At 40.7% G+C, this 19601-nt stretch overlaps 1 protein-coding gene across 2 annotated transcripts in view; it reads right to left on the bottom strand.

The window, feature by feature from the left end:
- LOC144782113 (uncharacterized) overlaps positions 1-19601 on the bottom strand; it is a 78153-nt gene that overhangs the window by 34932 nt on the left and 23620 nt on the right. The window contains exon 2 of one of the 2 annotated variants that reach the window (XM_078661286.1): positions 3528-3624. In XM_078661286.1, coding sequence (XP_078517412.1) covers positions 3528-3624 — 97 coding nt within the window. Of the gene's footprint in view, positions 1-3503; positions 3625-19601 lie in introns of both variants that reach the window. The other variant, XM_078661285.1, reaches the window with a different exon arrangement.

The following is a 19601-nucleotide window of genomic DNA, read 5'->3' as shown; positions in this document are numbered from 1 at the left end:
GGTCCGTGATGGTACCGATTTTCAAGAAGGGCAATCGCCAGGATCCCGCCTGCTACCGCCCAATATCTCTGCTGGACTCACTGGGAAAGATAGCAGGCAGGATGATCCTGGAGCGACTTCAAAAATGGGTGGAGGAGAGAGGCATCCTGTCTGAGTTGCAATTTGGTTTCCGGGAGGGTTTCGGAACTGTGGAACAAGCTCTAAACCTCTCCATTATCATCGGAAAATACATACATGCAAAGAAGGACAAACTATATATGATCTACGTGGACTTGTCATCCGCGTTTGACTGTGTTTCTCATACCAAATTGTGGTCCCTCTTGTCACAAATGGGGGTTGATCTGCCACTCCTGAATTTTCTGAGAGAAATGTACTCCAAACCCTCTGCCAGAGTCCGCTATGGTACAAAGGGTGAGCTGTCAGCGTCCTTTAGAGTAGAGCGTGGAGTCAGAAAAGGATGTGTCCTGGCGCCTTTCCTTTTCTCCCTCTATACTAACAACTTGGAGGTTGAGCTTTTGAGGGGCGCCCAGGACCTCCCACAGGCAAAACAACGCCCGATTCCCGCTCTACTCTATGCGGACGATGCTGTCTTGCTGGCGCGGACTCCCCGCGAACTTCAGAGGATACTTAATAGATATTCTCTCTTTATGGGCACTCTAGACCTGCACATAAATGTGAAAAAAACCTTTGTGATGACGGCAGGTGTCGGGAGAAAACACCCTAAAGATTTAATCCTCAAAAATCAAAAAATAGAGTTTGCAACCAAATATTGTTACTTGGGTATTACAATAGATAACAAATTGTCCTGGAAAATGGCAGTGGAAGCAAGGAAACATTGCTTTAAGAGAGCGATAGCGGCCTTGGTGTCTTTCTCACAAAAATTGGGAAAACGACCGCCCCTGGAATTACTAGCCATTTACAGAGCTAAGTGCCAATCAACAGCACTATATGGAGCTAGTGTATGGGGTCATATGGATGTTTGTTCCCTGCAAATTGCAGAAAATAATTTTCTGAGGTTCCTTTTAATGGCCCCAAAGCGATCCTCTACGTATGCATGTCATGTTGAACTAGGCGTCCCATACATTGAGGACTTGGCAAGAATACAACCGCTACTCTTATGGCGCCGTATTTGGACCTCAGAAAAAAAACGCCCTTACTAAGACAATAGTGGCAGATGCTATGACACTAGACCATGCTCTAAAAATAAAATGGCTAGCTTACATCAGGAACTTTTTTATTGACCTTGGGGCCGAAAAATACTATTCGACTCCCGAAAAAATCAGTGAACTCTCAAAAAAACAGCTACAAACACTAGCCCTGGGACATTTTCAAAATCTGAGACTACAAACTGAAGCAGGCAAACCGTCTGTCCAACATGCTGTAATGGTTCAATCCACCCTTTCCATCCAGCCTTACTTAAATCTTAAAATCAGTGTTTTCGATCGTTTTCTTTTGATAAGATTCAGATTAAATCTATTTCACAGGCTAGTAGCTTTCCCAGTAGCAAATGCATGGGATACGATTTTACCCCTGTGTCCCTGTGACGAAAAGTCATTACAAACCACTTTACATACAGTCTTGTTTTGCAAATTTTATCATGAACATCGCAAACTTTGGTTATTGTCTCTGTTAAAATCTTGGGGATTTAGGCAGTGTCGTCCTGCTATGTTGAGTTTACAGCTCTTGGATACTGAAATTACCTGCTATCATGTTCTTAATTTTCTACAATGCATATACAGACACAGAAAAAATCTGTAAAGTAATTTTTTTCTAATTCATAGTATTGTAAATAGTTTCGTGAAACTTATCATTTTCTATGAAATTACTCTGTATTTTAAAACTCATGTTCAAAAATTTCTTACGATTTACTTACTATGTATTAACATTGCTTTTATGGATTTCTAATACTGAATTTCCGAATAAAGAATTTATTATTATTGGGGGTCTGCCCGGTTTCAGCATTACTCAAATGGTAGAGCCCCAGAGATCGTAAGACAGCCTAGCGTGTCTGTGACAAGCACCTCCTTCAACATCACATGCAAGTGCAGCAGTAGCAGCAAGGTATACATTTTACAGAATTTCACTGGCATTCCATTTGGGCCAGGGATTTTACCAGAGGGCATATCTGTGATTGTGATTGCTTGCTGAATCTCAATGTCTTCAAATTAGCAGTTCGCTTTCATGCACAATTCAGCTCTCTTCGCTTCCCTCAGCCGGAAGTAGTATAGAACTGATGGTGCATGGTCTTATCCTTAAAGACTTTCTGGGGTTCAGTCATATCCTCTACACTCCAAATTCTTGCTTGTTGTAATGGTAATGAAGTGCAGCCTTACAGGTAGAACAAAAAACCAGGACACAGTAAACTTCAAAAAAGGCTCTACCGATCTTCATTTAGGCAGCATGGTAGCTGAGTAGATACAATGCAGACCACCCATCACAAGCTAGGATGTTATTAGTTAATATTCCAGGTTATTTCTTTCTCTGGGCACACAGTTGACAACGACAGACATCTAGTAGAAGACTAGTTCCACTATCTTATCAATTCCCCAAATTCAGCCACACACACACAGGAAAGTGACAACACAGAAAACCTCAAATTTTTCTGAACCTTTCAATTCAATATAAAACAATTCTAGGCACAGTCATAAAGGAATGGAGGTAAAACGAGAGTGGGACCCAGATATGAATGGAAGAGCCAAAATGGAACACACTCAGTTTGGAACTATCGAGAGATAAAATAAATCGGGACTTGAGGTATAATCACGGAAGTATTGTATCTGTGATTGAAAGCAGCAGATCAATGAGTGTCGACTGAGAACTACAGTGGAGATTGAAGCAGGTCTGGAATTATGTACACTGGTATGGGCAGTAATAGATGTGTTGACTCATGTCTAATGCCACGGTAGCATTGGAAAGTATAAAAGTGATGGGATATTTGGAATAAATGAATTGAAGCAGGTCTGTGATTACGTTAAATTCTTGAAGTTATATGGTGTCTCAGAGTGGAATAGAAGAATTGAAGCAAGGTTATTTTTATGTGCATTGGCAGAGTTACATAGAAACTCGTTAAGGCATAGATGGAGTCAAGCCTGACATTATGATTCTGGTATCTCCAGTAAAATACAAAGGGCTATGCTGGGCTGAAATTGAGGCCATATATATAGAGGCAACATATCTCACTAACAGATCACGAAACGTGGTAGCTTTGGACAGAGACACATTGTAAGAACCATATGGGATTTACCGACCAAATAAGCTTGTGCACGCAAGGGTAGTGAGCAGTCTCTCTGGCCATTCTCTTGATTAAAAAGATGCTGAGAGTATATCTTAGCCGAGGTATACTGAAAGAACTACATAAAAGCAGTCCTTTTTTAATATACAAAATCAGTACAATACAGGAATTCACAAGGTACAATGAGCTATACAATAAGTAAAGATTGTGATAAACTCAAGCTATCTATAACCCTTTTGATTCAAGTAAAGAAATAAAAAAATATATTTACCCGTTGAGTCTACATTTTTTTTACCTGGCTTCTTCGATACTTCCTTTGCATGTTCTTTTTCTGTAAGTTTCCACTTTTCTTCATCGAAAGAGAGAACAGAGACGGGAAATTTGAGCTGGACCTTGAAAAACAAACACTGAAATTACACACCACAAATATGAAGGTGGAGCGAGAGCTAGATAATGAAATTACCCTATTTCAAGACCAATCATAGCAGATTTCCATCAACAATTACAACAGAAGTCTACATCCTTCATTCAAAGATGCCTCTCAGGATGATTATTACACACATTTTAGATAAAAAGGGAGAAACTAATACAAAATTATATGCTGAAAACGAATGTCGCCAGAGTTAGATAGGTTGTGAAGCAGTATAACAAGTTATTCTTTAACAAGGGAAACATTATGTCTACCTTATTATGAATAGTATTCTGGCCAATATATTTTATACACAAAAACATTGCAGTACACACTGTTGCTATACTGGTTCCTAAACCAGTTTGCATCCATGCAAGGTCATAATATAGTAATAATGCAACACACAGAAACATAGTCTTTTCATTATTCATTTTAAGAGTTCAACAGTGCATGCCGTAAGGACCGGCTTCGGCGCTGGTGATTCCCGGTGCAATAATCGTTTTTGGTGCCTCACCAATGACCTTCTCCTCTGATTCCGGTGTTTCTGAATCACAGGTCAATGGTGAGATCCACAAATATATACCCTTAGTCTAGGTTTCAGAATCGACAAGGCGGTGATTGGCAACCTATGAACATGCGGAGACGCAGAAGTTCAGTCTGACAAAGGCCAGTTGTTAGGACAGGATTTCTGCATGGCTTTGAGAAGGGGTGCCACCAGACCCTTACATGTTTTCTTGATAGCCTTGTGTATTTGTACCTCAGTGAGCTCAATATTCCTGCAAGCCCACTGAAAAAGCTCCCTTTACAGTAGCTTTCGGCCAACATCAGAGCTGTACCCCAATGCCAGGGGATGCCCAAAACATATCTCTTTTGTGAGACTAGATCCAACTGCCCCCTCTACCCTGGCTTTGTGGAGAATGACAGAATCAGTATGATTTCTAGTCAAGGTCATGGGTCTTTTTTTACCTGAACCCTGAGCGGGTCAGCTGTCTGCAGACTCCCCCGTAATGGCTTTATTCAGTCCCCTACAACTGGGATCCTTTACCTCCATCATTCCTACGATATGTTTGAAGGATGCCTTCTGTATGTGTATGGCTGTATGGCGAAGGGTTGGGGTATCTGGAATAGTGAGTACTGGAGCACAAAGACCTCTACATGTGTGCACTGCTCAAGAAGGTGGTCTCCCAATGTCCACCTCTGCAATTCTAGCCTGTACGTAAACCCTCTCCCGTTTTCCCTCCTGGAACTAAATAGAACTTGTGGGAGGGAGAGGTAACAAGCACAGAGTCCTTGTGAAGCTCAGGGTTACCCTGCTACAGCAAATCATCTCATCACTCTTCAATGTCTTTATGTGGTAGTCTCCCAGTACAATGGGGGCTACCAGACGGCCGGATATATGCCCCACCTGGTCAGCCCAAATTAGTCTCAGTGCAACCATCAGGGCAGAGGACTGGTGAAATCGGGACAACAGACAAATGCTCCCATAAGGTTGGAGGAGTATTTCAATTAAGAAAAAAAAGAAAAGTGTTCTGTTGAATGCACGCAGTACTTGCCCCGTAAACTGGCCCTTTCACCCCTTTCATGTGCGAACTGTTTTGACTCAATAAAAAGGAGTCCTGTGTGCCTGCATCAGGAGAGAAGATCGATAAGCCGAGAGTGTAACACTTGTGTGTGGATTAAGTTTGGTTGTGTGCCCCCAAAATGTACCAGGGTTTTCTGTTTTTCTCTGTGTATCGCAGTTTTTATATATCAGTTTACCATCTATTAAGTCACTTTCCTGTCTTAAATTAAACTATAGACTGGGCTTTCAAGTTATTAAGAATTTGTTTTAGTGTATTCTGAACCACCCCAGTTTCTGAAGTCCCAAAGGCCAACAGCGTCTCTAATATACATTTACCAGTAGATGTGACCAGTACTCAGAAGCAACAGGAAGACAATAAAAGGCATGAGGGACACGAAGGTACACTGTACGGTTTGATTAGAGATCAGTCAACGAAACTAAGAGGTGGTTTGTTTTTCTGTTTCCTGCTACTAACCATAGGGTCTAAAACATGGGAAGTAAAGTTAGCTACATACATCTAATGATAAACTTGTCTCCCTTTTGGTTGCTGCTTCATAGGGGAGTTGGATGAAGCCATATGACTTTTTACACATCTGTAAACTTTCACTCAGTATTTCAGTCTTAGAAGTACAGCATTTTTACAGTTCCTAACAGGCAAAGAAGCTAGCCATACTCAGACTAAAAAGGGTGCAGATTTTTCTTACACCAAAGATGTGGCCACTTTAGTCCAACAGGCTCCTTTTCTTCAAAGATTAGATCAGAATGCCGCACAAGTGGGTTTACATTCAGAATGTTTCCTTGACAAAAAACGACAAACATTGGCAAAGTCAGTATGTCTCCCATTTGGGGCCTATTGGCTTTGCCAATTGTTTTTACCATGCTCCTCAGGATTCTTGATTAAGCATACCTGAAGTTGTGCAGTGTGGTAAATAAACAAGAAGAAAAAAAGCCTATGTGGCTGGTTGCATAATTGTGTAGTAGTTACAGGCAACAAGCACATGCGTGCTTACAGAATGTCGAAATCGTTTTTTTTTTGTTTACAAATCCTAGTTGGATTGGTAAACAAAAAAAATAATGTGAGTGGGTTGGTAGAAAGAACACGGAGGGCAGAAATGCAGAGGGCAGGGAAGTAACAAATAAGTAAGCGGGGAAGCAATAATGGAGGGCAATACAGATCGCGGAGAGGAGGGTGGACGTGAATGAACAAAAGAGAGCGCTACGTGGTGTTAAAGCGCATGGGAGGGCGACAGGAATGGTGAAACTATAAAAAAAAGAAAGCGGACATAAAAGCAGCTAGAAAGACAAAGTTGTGAAAATTTATATTTTGATAGTGTTACAAAATGTAATGTGCTGAGAGAAGCAAGCAAACAAGCTGACGGGTAAAAATGCAAGCACACTCAAGGAATGCTGAAAAAAAAAAGTGTGGCTTAAGTTTTTTAAATAATGCTAGTGTCAATGGTAAAAAATTAAATGTGGATGTAGAAGTATAGGAAAGGCCCTTGTAATGTAATGTTATAATGTAATGTATAAAATAGTACAGCGTTATACGCCGCGTGGAACATCTCGCGCATGGAGAGTACCACGCGACGTATAACGATGGTTTCAGTTCTTACCAGACAACATGTTTAGATATGAATATATGTACACCCGCGCAGGGACGTTAGCGATCTACGGTTAGCTTTGTACTCTGGGCTTACCGCTGGGTCAGACGCTCCGCTGCCGGGTGGAGTTCAATCCTTGGATTAAATCCTGTTATTGGATACTATTCAGTCTCTGCAATTGATTTACCACATTTTGGCGACGCTGGGAACTCGACTCCACCCCATTACCCACGCAAAGAGGAAATTTAATTGATTATTCAAATATACCGAATCCTCATTGGCTACAAGACGGAGACCTTCAGCACGATAAGCCATAAACAAACATGATTGTCCAATAAGGTGATTAAGATTCAAACGACAGCATGGATTCGCTACACCGTCGTTTTATTTAAAAAAGAATCGCACCCATTGGATAAATGCAAAAGCGCCATTTAATTGGACAAGCGCTCTTCGGAACAAAATAAGTGGTAATCCCTTCACCACAACAAGGTACTGTTTATATTTTAATTACGGGGTCATTGTTTTTAAAACAACGTGTCATCAAATTTGACAAGCGTATTCTTTCAGCGATACGCACGCTATAAACGCACTTCAAATACATTTAATACGCTACTGTGCCCCGACTTCATTTGATCAGTACACCTTTTCAACGCGCGCATAAACAATTTCTAGCATCGCGCACAAAGGAACATTCCAATCAGCGTATTTATACAGCGATACGCACGCTTATACTATTTAAAGTCTACAGAACAGCACTGAAACCCACATACAGCGTGACAGTACTAAAATACTGCGTGACAAGAAAATTAAACAACATATACTCTACAATTTAAAACCAAGACTAATAATAATATTTATTACAGGTTATTCAGTCTTGATATTTACAAAGTTTTTAATATATGGTTATTACTAAAAATTTAAAGTCATTGTATATATACAAATAATTACTTTACAACATGTCTGAAAATCAATGGCATCAAATCACACAACCACCTCCTTTCCTAAGCAAACCAGGCACACCTAACATTATCTGGTCAGAGTGGTTCGACTTATTTGAAAACCATTTAGTAGCCATTGATGCAAATAGTTATTCTGCACAACGAAAATTTGCATTACTATTCGGCTGCTTAGGCCAGGCTGGTCAACGAATTTTTAAAAGTGTGGTTCCCATTGCTCCTCCTGTTTCTCAAGATGAAAGTGGAGATAATATATGGAATGTATATATAGAAGCCATTGCCAGACTTAAAAAACAATTTTGCGATGAACCTAACGTTATGCTTGAAAGACACAATTTTTATTCCAGGAAACAGAAAGAGGGAGAAAAAGTGGAGGAATATATTGCTGCACTCAGAGTCCTAGCTATTACTTGCGATTTTGAACCCTCTCCAGATAAATTTATTAGGGATCAGTTTGTATTCAATTGTAATTCTAGAAAAATTAAACAAAGGATCCTGGGTTGTAAAAATCCATCTTTGAATGAAGTCATCGACCTGGCTCTCAGCATTGAACGTTCTACATTAACCAGTAAAGTAGTAATGGATACATCTAAACAAGGAATAAATGCTTTGGACTATTCAGATTCAGACCAAGAAGGCGCTGTTTGTGCTATCAACCCTAAAAACAAGAGTTTTAACAAAAATTTTCAAATGAAAAAGAGTTCTACATGTTACAGGTGTGGTTCAAAAGAACATTTAGCAAACGCAAAAAATTGTCCGGCCATAAAAAAAACGTTGTTCTATTTGCAAAAAAATAGGACACTTTCAAGGTGTTTGTAGATTTGCAAAGAAAAGTTCTAATGTTAATTACATTGAGGTGGATGATTGTGCTGATTCTTTTAAAAATATTATTGTAACTCTTGATGCTAATGGCGATGTAGAATCTATTAAGGGCCCATTATGTTCAGCCATTATTGATAATGTACAATTACAGGTAATGGCGGATTCGGGATCACCTTACACCATTCTCAGAGATTCCACATTCTATGAAAAATGGGACAAAAGAGTTGTACTAATAGAATCTGATGTTAATCCAAGAGCATTCGGAGAAAAAGATATTAATATGCTAGGTTATTTCGAAGGTTTAGTTCAATGTTTGGGAAGAGAAACAGTTACAAAAATTTACGTAGCAGAAAAAGGTAAAAACATAGTAGGTTGGAAAGATTTAGCATTGATGGGTCTTTATTTAGTTCCTGGTGACGAAAATCCCATCAAAGTGGGAGATTTACCTAATTTTAAAACAAATACTGATAAAACAATTATAGCAAACATAGAGAATCCTAATGTATGTATTCAGGACATTATTTCAGAATTTAGACCTGTGTTTGAAGAAAAAATTGGGAGCGTGAAGGGATTCGAACATAAAATCAGGTTAATTCCAGGAGCTCAGCCAGTCACACACAAAGTCAGGGCGGTCCCATTAAGTGTCAGGACTGAATTAAAAACAATGTTAGAAGATCTATGTAAACAAGGTATTATTTCTCCTATTAATTCTTCACAATGGGTCGCTCCAATTGTAGTCATACGAAAAAAGACAAATAAAATTAGGATGTGTGCGGATTTACGCTCTTTAAATAAGAATATTATTATTGACTGCCATCCTTTACCAAGAATTCACGAATTACTAGCTAACATTGGTCGAGCAAAATGGTTTTCATTGATAGATTTGAGGTCAGCATACCATCAGGTAGCTTTGTCAAAAGAGTCACAAGAGCTTACTTCTTTTATTACACCTTTCGGAGCGTACAAATTTCTGCGCCTTCCTTTTGGGTTAGCGTCAGCAGGTAGTGTGTTCCAAAAGTTAATGGATGAGTTGTTCAAAGGAATTGAAGGAGTACAAGCTTACTTAGATGACATTTTAATTTTTGCAGAAACCTTACATGAACATAACAATATAATTAAAAAAGTTTTGTCAATCCTAATGTCTAGAAATATGACAGTTAATAAAGAAAAATGTAAAATCGCAGTAAATGAGATTGAATACTTGGGACATACTGTATCAGATAAAGGTATCACTCCCAAAGTTTCCGTGGTTAAAGCTATTGAAGAAGCAAAACCACCCCCAGACAAGGACGCTCTAAGATCGTTTCTTGGACTAGCAGAATATTACGCCAGATTCGTACAATCTTATTCGCAATTAGTAGAACCACTGAGACGACTTTTAAGAAAAGGAGTGACTTTTGTTTGGACTGAGGAATTAAATAAAGTCTTTAGTGAGGTTAAGGAAATGATTATATCTGCAAAAGCCATCCATGCATTTAGAGAAGATGCAGTATCCACTATTACAGTGGATGCTAGTATATCTGGCTTAGGGGCAATTCTCACACAGAAAGTGAACGGTCAAGAACAGACGGTCGCATTTGCTTCAAGAGCATTGAAAGAGTTTGAACAAAGATACAGTACGATAGAAAGGGAAGCGTTAGCTTGTTCTTGGGCCGTTCATAAATTTAAAATGTATATTTGGGGAAGAAAATTTGAGCTAGTAACCGATCACAAACCATTGATCTACATTTTTACCAAACCTAGCCCCTCTTTATCGGCTAGACTTATGAGAATAGTATCGAAATTACAAGAGTTCAACTTTACAATTAAACACATAGTAGGTGGAAAAAATTTCCGGGCTGATTGCTTATCCAGAATGGCTATACCCAATAATGATATAGAAGAATCTGTTGAAGAAGATGTAGAATGTGTCACATTGATAGATGCTGTAAATGAAATTAGTACTATCATCTCAGAAGAAGACTGGAAAAATAATACTAAAGAAGATAATGTTTTGTTGAAAGTTATAGAATATTCAACTCAACAGTGGCCTGAACCAAGAAATTTGAGTGGAGAATTACGAAATTTCGCTCAAATAGCAGACCAACTGGTTGTGGAGAATGATATTGTTCGCAAAGGTGAAAAATTTGTTCCTCCTTTTAAATTAAGAGAACCAATCATTAATTTAGCACACCAGGGACATCTAGGAGTAACAAAGACAGCTATGCGAATTAAACAAAACTATTGGTGGCCATCTCTGGATACTCAAGTCAAGAATTCAATTGATTCTTGTCCTGAGTGCTTATTATCTGATAAGCATTGGCGTACAATAAAAATGCCATTACACCCCACAGAATTTCCAAATAAACCTTGGGAAAAAATTGCCGTAGATTTTTCGGGACCATATTCTATTCTCCAACAAGAGAATAAATATGTAATCCTTTTAATTGATTATTTTTCCAAGTGGTTATACTTTGATTTTGTTAAAACTCCAGATTCAAATTCCACCATCGTTTTTCTAAAGAAAGTTTTTGAATTGGAAGGAACCCCAAAGTACATAGTTACAGATAATGGTACCCATTTTGTATCTGATAAAATACATACTTTTTTAGAGGGTTTAGATATCAAACAGCTCAAAGTTGCTTTATACTCACCATCATCAAATGGTCTTGTGGAGAGGGGAAATAGAATAATTAAAGAAGGTGTACAGACCGCAGTTTCTTGTGGTTATAAAGTGGAAGAATTTATTACTCAAAAAGTGTGACATTATAATACTTCCCCTCACTGTGTAACAGGTGTATCACCTTTTTCCCTATTAAGAGGAAGAGAAAATCACTCTGTTTTATTTCCATCATGGTTACACAAAGATTCAGTAAAGAAACCAGTTGAGTTTCATACAATCAAAAATATGGTTCACGCAAAACAAGATCAAATGAAAATGAATTTTGACAAAGGTTTAAACAGTAAATTTATTGATGTTAATGTGGGAGATTGGGTATTGATTAAAAGTCCTGGAAAAATAACGAAAGGACGTTCAAAGTTTGGTACACCTGTCCAAGTGTTGAAAATTAGTAAAGGGTCTGCTTTCCTAAATAAAAGAGGTTGGTGGAATAAACGACAATTAGTAAAGATCACAGAACGTCAAGCTGGAATTATAAAAAGTAAAATGAACACCAACATATCTGAAAACTTAGACTGGTCTTTTTGGATTAAAGAACCACAATTATTAAAAAATTCCAAACAACCAGGTGAAACATGTTCTGCCAGACATAAATTAATAGTTCCACGTCATTTTGATGAACCTCTTTCTAGAGAACAAAGTATAGAGAATCAAAACACTGCTGAAAGTCAAAAATTTTCTTCTTTTGGTAGATGTATCAAAGCACCAGAGAGATATAATGAATTTGTAAAATTTTAGGTACCAATGTATTTAATTTGTTTATTGTTATAAGGGGGAAGGTGATGTAATGTAATGTTATAATGTAATGTATAAAATAGTACAGCGTTATACGCCGCGTGGAACATCTCGCGCATGGAGAGTACCACGCGACGTATAACGATGGTTTCAGTTCTTACCAGACAACATGTTTAGATATGAATATATGTACACCCGCGCAGGGACGTTAGCGATCTACGGTTAGCTTTGTACTCTGGGCTTACCGCTGGGTCAGACGCTCCGCTGCCGGGTGGAGTTCAATCCTTGGATTAAATCCTGTTATTGGATACTATTCAGTCTCTGCAATTGATTTACCACAGCCCTAGATTAAAACTAATAGTACACAGAAGAGCAAGAGGAAGGGGAAATCTGTATATAACTGCACTGTATATAAATGCACTGCGCGTAGCTCGAAGGAAAAAAGTGTTGAAAGATTTTTTCATTATTTTTATTAACAAAGCTCATGAGACCATACAGCATCACACAATTAAAGTATCATACATCGGGGCACATTTGCAGAAATTAACATCGTAATCTTCAATAGGGAACAACAACGACAATAAGCCGTTTACACACTTTCCTACCCATCCATGAATACTCCAGTCTCTCTGTACCTGCGCCAGGGTGCCCATACTTTCTTCCACTTTTTCGTGCACCCCCTACTTCTGTATACTGTTTCCTTGGCCCTTTGGCACCAATCGAGGTCGCGCTGCTAGTCCTCCCATCTCGGGGTTCCTGCGCCCCCCACCCCTTAGCAATATTCCGTTTTGCCACTCCCGCTGTGAGGGCCAAACAGAGCTCTATGCATCTGGACCAGGCATTGTCCCCCTTGATCATCAGCAATAGCCACTTTGGCTCCTTCAGAACCATCTCACCTACCACCCCAGACATAGTGTCGGTGACTCGCGACCAATTTGTGGTGATCTCCGGGCCCTGCCGTATGATAGGAAAGAAGCTGCCCTTTTGCCCGCAACCCCTAACGCAGAGCGCCGATGGACTCCTACCCCATGCATAAAGATGTGTGCTGGGGTAGTAGTTGCAATGGAGACTTTTTAACTGCTACAACACAAACAGGGTGGGGGAGGGTCCAAGGGAACTAATTTAGAGACCAGCGAGGAGAGTATCCCCTAATCTTAATGGGATTTTAGCATGATAATATTTCTTGTGTGCTAACATAGACCCGAGGTTGTTTGTGGTTATTATTGAATTTTTAACTGCACCAGTCTGAACCGAAAAGTGTTGAAAGTTGAAGTTCTATATTGCTATACAAATTAGTGTGCTGGGAGTGGTGGAAAAACACAGAGAACAATGTAAATGCATGTATGTTGTGGAGTGCTTTTAGAAAAGAAAAAAGAAGTTCCCGAAAAGAAGACACCTATGGAAAGATAAAAGTAATCAGTAAAAGAAAGGGTAAACAGGCTATGCTCTGTGGGAGGGACAAAGACAAGATGTATGGGCTATAAAATATAAAACCATTGAATAGAAAGCAAGAAACTAGGAGAGATAAAACAAAAAGCCAATGAAGAGCAATGAGTGGAGTTGCTTTTAAGGTCAGCTATTGACATAATGTAGCATCAGAAGAAATGCGAAGCAAGCGGAGTGCGATGAAGACGATGTACTCCTTATTTCATGCAGGATAGGGAGAAAAGGAAAAAGGAGAGATGGTAGGATATTACACATATCCCCAATTTGTCTTCAGCAAACCGACAGATGTGCTGTGTGGGAGACTTCAGCCTAAAAATGGCACAGGCTGCAATTAGAATATCGACCTCATGAATTTTACCTCGCAAATGCGAGCGGTCGAGTGGATTTGTCGAGCCCTGATGAGCAAATACTAGATGGTACAAGCACTGGCTACGACCCATGCCCTTATACTACAGGAATAGTTTCTGTAAGCATTTCTCTGTCAGCTGCCTGAGTCCTTAAACTAGCACAGGATAATGTTTTAGACCAGGGTTCTCCAAACTTTTCTGTACTGAGAAGTACTTATGTTCAATAAAACGTATTGAGAGCTACTAATATTATTAGTGTTGTATAATCTCAATCTTTTTTATATGTATATCAATTCAACCAAGCAAAATCTTTCTAATTTAATAAGCTGGGCCGCACATAGGTTTTCTATTCAGAGGTAGCTGGAGAGCTACAGTAGCTCACGAGCTTCTGGTTGGAGACCCCTGTTTTAGACAGATCCAAAACAAAAGAGCCTTTGATGAAAACAGTCAGTAAAACTTTGAAATATTTGATGCACACTGGGGACTTTTAAGTGTGTGGCAACAGGTTCATCAAGAAGATAAGGACTACAATTTTACTACCCAGTCACTTATAGAAGACACTGGAAATTATTCTACAGGTAGCCCCAGAGTGTACGTTGATGCTATTATGTAATTATTACGCAGGCATAAGGCTAATGTGCAGAAATTTGACCATTGAAAATGAAGCAAATCCTGAAAGATCAAGTCTTTGGCAAAGAAAGTGGAGAAAAACAAAACATGGTTTAATTCTTTAAATTGAACGGAAAAGACACTGAACACAATGAACTGAGATGTGCTTAAAGTAGCGATCGGGGCAAATACTTAGGTGCACCAATAGCCAAAACAAGCTAGTGATGGACCACATTCTAAAGAGAAATAAAAAAAAACTCAACCGTAATAAATATAATGGTGCTGAGATAAATCTTTCATAGGCTGAATAAATTTGATGCATACAAATTGGAGACAGTCCTTTTCTTAAAATTAATATTTTTAAAAAATAAAAAGAATGCTCATGCAGACGCAAAGAACAAAAATAATTAGCATACAAAGCAGAGATAATTTATACTAAGGATGAGGTGGTGTAAATAGAGTGGCGCTCAGTAAATTGCAGTTGCCCACCACGGAGGGAGGCCTAGGAGCCCCATCATTCGAATCGTATTTTTTAGCGGCACAACTGCAATGGCTATCCCACTGGACAGCAGAACGACACGTGGCGGAGACTACCACAGAAGCGGGTAGGATACCTCTCCCGACCATCAGACGCCTGCTTCTACCTGGCACCAAACCATCCCGCACACACCCCCTTCAAGTGTCTGTAGCACGCAAGTGCATGATGCGCGTGCATCGACTCTCAAAGGGCGCACCGCTCTACTCCCCATTATTGCCGCTAGTGGGTCTCCCCCGTGGAGATCGTCATTTCACCGTCAGGAGCCTGCAAATCTGGACCGACCATGGCGTGACTGAAATAGCAGAGTTGATCCAGGATGAGCAGCTGCGCACACACGACCAGATGGTAGAGTGGTATGACCTTCCACGTGGCCAATTCCTCACGTATATACAACTCCTAGCGCACGCGCCAACATTCTGGGACCTGCGTAATGGGGAACCACCTACGCACTCAGTGTTACACACGATACTCCGAATGGGCTCCGGTAGGCATCTCATAACATGGCACTACAAAGCCATCAGGGAGCTAACAAACGTCCCCCTAGACACCCTGCGGCAGACCTGGGAAGAGCATTCCACGACGCGGAATGGAAGCGCGCCCTGGAATACACCAAAAAAGTGTCCAGAAACGCAAGATTTAAAAACATACAATTCAACATCCTCCACCGCGCCTATCTCACGCCAGATAAGCTACAACGTTACTACCCGGACACCCAATTCCAATGCCCGCGGTGCGGCCGCACCGTTCAAGCACATATTCTGGGATTGCCCCACCCTGGGCCAATTCTGGAGCAGGATACATAGGACTCTCACCTACCACAAATAGAATCCTGGGAGGTCAGTGCGCTGGGAATCTATAGCAGGAAGAAATCTGAGAAGCTACAATGGAGGTTCGCCTCCTTTGCTCTCCTGTTGGCAAAAGAGCGATCGCCATGCATTGGAGAGCCCCCTCAGGCCCTCCGGACACAGCCTGGATAGGGGAGGTATGTAAATGGGGAGCAAAGGAAGAGGAGCTCCTACGAGAGGAGGAAGTGAAGGGAATACGGAAACACCCCATCTCCCTAGAATGTGCCCAGCTACTCTTCCAATTCAAACAAGAGACAACCCCAGAGGTCGTACCGGACCTGCCCCCCTTGCGCTCCAAGGCTTCCCCGAGGCCCCCCTCGCTTGAACCCCCCACCCGGGAGGCGACAGGGAACGGCCACACGCCCCCCCATGAATAGTTCATTTCACCCCCGTTGACTGACACCCCTCCCTCCCCTCGGACGTTCCCCCCCGCGCACCACGCTTGCTGACCCGGACCACTGAGCCACACGCACCTAACACTACACGATGCACTAGGAGACGTTTTCCCCGCACCCCCATGACCTCCCCATTGTTTCCAACCGGCGGTTCTGAGGCCGGTACAAGTTTCCTTTTCTCTTCTCCTTACCAGGGTTAATCATGAGATTACAGGCCAGAGACAACACGTGCGGGAACGACACCCACCTATGCCTCTACGGACACACATTTCAGGGAACACGAACCTGTAGGCCCTTGTACTCGCCACCTGAAATTCCCCTCATCGTGTTCTTGTTCCCATTGGACATAGCGCAGTCAAACGAGGCAACAGCTACTTAAAGCATGACAATCACTATATGTACATCTATGTTTGGTTTTGATATCCTCTGCTTATGTTAAAATGTGTAATGAACTTGTGCCTTGCCCCCCTCGGGGGGCGTTTCGTGAGAAAAATCTAATAAAAATATTTCAACAAAAAAAGGATGAGGTGGTGTAAGAAGAAAAACAAACAGCTGAAGGTGTTCCTGATTTTTTACCAAGAACTAGAGACACATGGACAGAAAGACGAGCCAGCACAGAAGGAATACCCAAAGAGCCAACATTGCAGCAGCTAATGCCATAAAATACAGATGAGAAAAGCCTGATTGACATTGCAGTCAAAGAAGCAACTCACTCAATGAAATTAAACAAATCGCCTGACCCTAATGGGTTCATCTCAGGTTTATATGAAAAGCTATGAAGCAACATCACCATGACCCCAAACAAAGATCTAGATCACATTTCTTATAAATTACACAATGGGAAGTGCTTGGTGGCTGGCAGATGCTGATGTAACCCTAACTGCAAGGCCAGATAAAGAACCAAGAAAGTGCAGGACCGTAGATAAAAAGATATTGTGATATTGTTCCTGCCGGCACTGGGTCGCACAGATCGCTTACCATAGTCCTCCGCTACTGCAGACTCACCATGCCAGGATCACACTGAACCTTGCCCTTCCAGACCATTCACTCCTCCTGCAGGATTGCAGCCGCCTTCCCTCTCTCAGCAGGTAAGCTAGCTTCTAGGCACTTCAGAGTAGGTGATCAACTTTTGCAGGAAGGGAAAGACTTTGGTGATATCCGTCACCTCTAGGAAGTTGGCTGTCAGGCAGACTCTGCCTTGGTTATACAGAACTTGAAACTGGAACAACAAGTGGGTCAATGAGCCCCACTTTTATGCTGTCAAAGCTGACAGGCGATGTGGAGCCACTATCAGCACTTTCAAAACAGGTTTGGGGTGGCCCTCCTTTCAAGTATCCTTGTGCAGCTGCTCTCCTGACACAGGCTTTGCGTACAGCAATTGGCCTCACAGCAGTATAGTCTCCAGTTTGGTGAACCCACAAAAGGTGCACAAAGAGGTGTGACGATTTTTATACACCTGGTTGTCAAGAGTGATCAGGGCAAAGACAAAATACTGGCTTCCCCAAGGGAGTCCTGATAAGATCCAAACACCACACACTTACTCCAGGTGTAGCTTTTATGTATTTATTTAGGCTCAGTAAAAGCCATCCACCAACCCTTACGTGTAGCTTGGCCAATTGAGAACACTTCCAACAGTTTCCTTAACCCTGTGTATGATGCTTTATGATGTCATTACTGACCTAGCACTGTTCTAACTCCGAGGCAACAATGACATGTGTAAGATTCTAGTGACACAGTGATGATACCATTTGATGAGATCATAACACATCTTTTCCTCATAAAATATTTACATAAAAGAAATTGAATAAAAAAAGATGCACCAGAAATATAAGATAGAATAAACAGTAATTACAAGGAAATAATAGCAGGATATATAAAATATTTACATAAAAAAATGAATAAAAGATGCACCACAAATATAAGATAGAATAAAAAGTAATTACAATGAAATAGCAGGATAGGAATAATGCAGCCAGGTAGACCAAAATTTAAATTTCAAGCCAACAAATTAACAAGTTATGCTAACACATAGTCTTTGTGCCAGACTGGACTGAACATAAGCTTCTGAGAAGATCCAAAGCTGGCGGAATCTTCAGGAGTTGCATCCTGATGAACCCTGGAACCACTCGCAGAATCATCACAACAAGTTTGTCGCCACCCCATTTCTTAAATTTTTACATGCTCCAGAATAGAACACCACCACATTCTATCTCACCCTCTCAATAATAAAAGGACCCATCATGAACCTAGAACTCAATTTCATTATCATTGCAGGTTTCCTGATCAACACCTTTCCTCCAATGTTAATAAACTATTAATGTGCAGAGATTTTTTTTATCAAATCAAGTTTTGTACCTCTCATGAAGCGATGTTCTCATGGACATAAGATTTTCATCAACCAATGTAATTCCATTCTTACCCACACTCACATTCAACCATGCCAGATTAAGCTTATTGTGAGGCTTCCTACCCCTCAGTGCAGCAAACAGACACAGAAGTCATACAGTTACGGTGAGCCTACCATGTTACTCTCAGCACATGCATTAAGGAAGACTTGGTTTGCAGTGCTTTTTGGGTACAGCTCTACACAAAAATTTTCAGCTATCCGACAATTAACTGGCTTACGGAGAATACAGAGCAGCCTTGTAATGCACTTTTTAAGGAGCAAACACATTTCACGTGAAGCAAATTGAACCCCATTGTCTGCAATTCAACACTCCGGGATACCTTCCTTGGAGAACTCCTCCATAAGGAACTCAATTACTGTTTTTGTGTTAACAGTAGGTACACATTTTGTGACCACCCACTTGGATGTATAATCAACAAGTAGAAAAACACACTACTAGTCATTAGCCAAAAGCTCCAGCGATGTCTAAATCTAACTTGGACCAGGGTTCCAAAAGAATTTCCACAGGCAACAGGGTCATGCATGTCTTCCTACTTTTATCACTGTTTGCAAAGTACCAACAGTCTTTTACTACTTCCTCCACCTGACTATCCATACCTGGCCACCAATAGGAATCACTCAACCTGGCCTTACTCAAACTCCTACCCAGGTGGCTCTCATGTGCCAGGTTCAAAAGTTGGTTTCTTAGACTGCCAGGTGGCATTGCTCTGTCCCCTCTCAAAAATTTCCACTCAACCATGCAAAGCTCATCTTTCACATTCACAAACCCTTTCAAGGAGCTTGATACATCCTTATCGTCTGGCCAAACATTAAAAATCTAGGGGCACATGCATGAAAGTTTCATTTTGCGATTACCAATTAGTGATTTTTTTAGAAATCGCTATTTGGTCATTGCAAAATGCAATGCAGCAAAACAAACAGGAAATAGCGATTCTCTAATTGCGAATCCTTAAGAATCGCAAACAACAATTAGGGAGTCGCTATTTGCAATTGCGACTCCGTTCTTGGTGAGAAAGGTCTTGCATTACCTAAATTGCGA

The sequence above is a fragment of the Lissotriton helveticus genome, chromosome 9, assembly GCF_964261635.1.
Source record: "Lissotriton helveticus chromosome 9, aLisHel1.1, whole genome shotgun sequence".
NCBI lineage: Eukaryota > Metazoa > Chordata > Amphibia > Caudata > Salamandridae > Lissotriton > Lissotriton helveticus.
The sequence above is the reverse complement of the archived record's forward strand: the minus strand, read 5'-3'. Positions and strand labels throughout refer to the sequence as shown.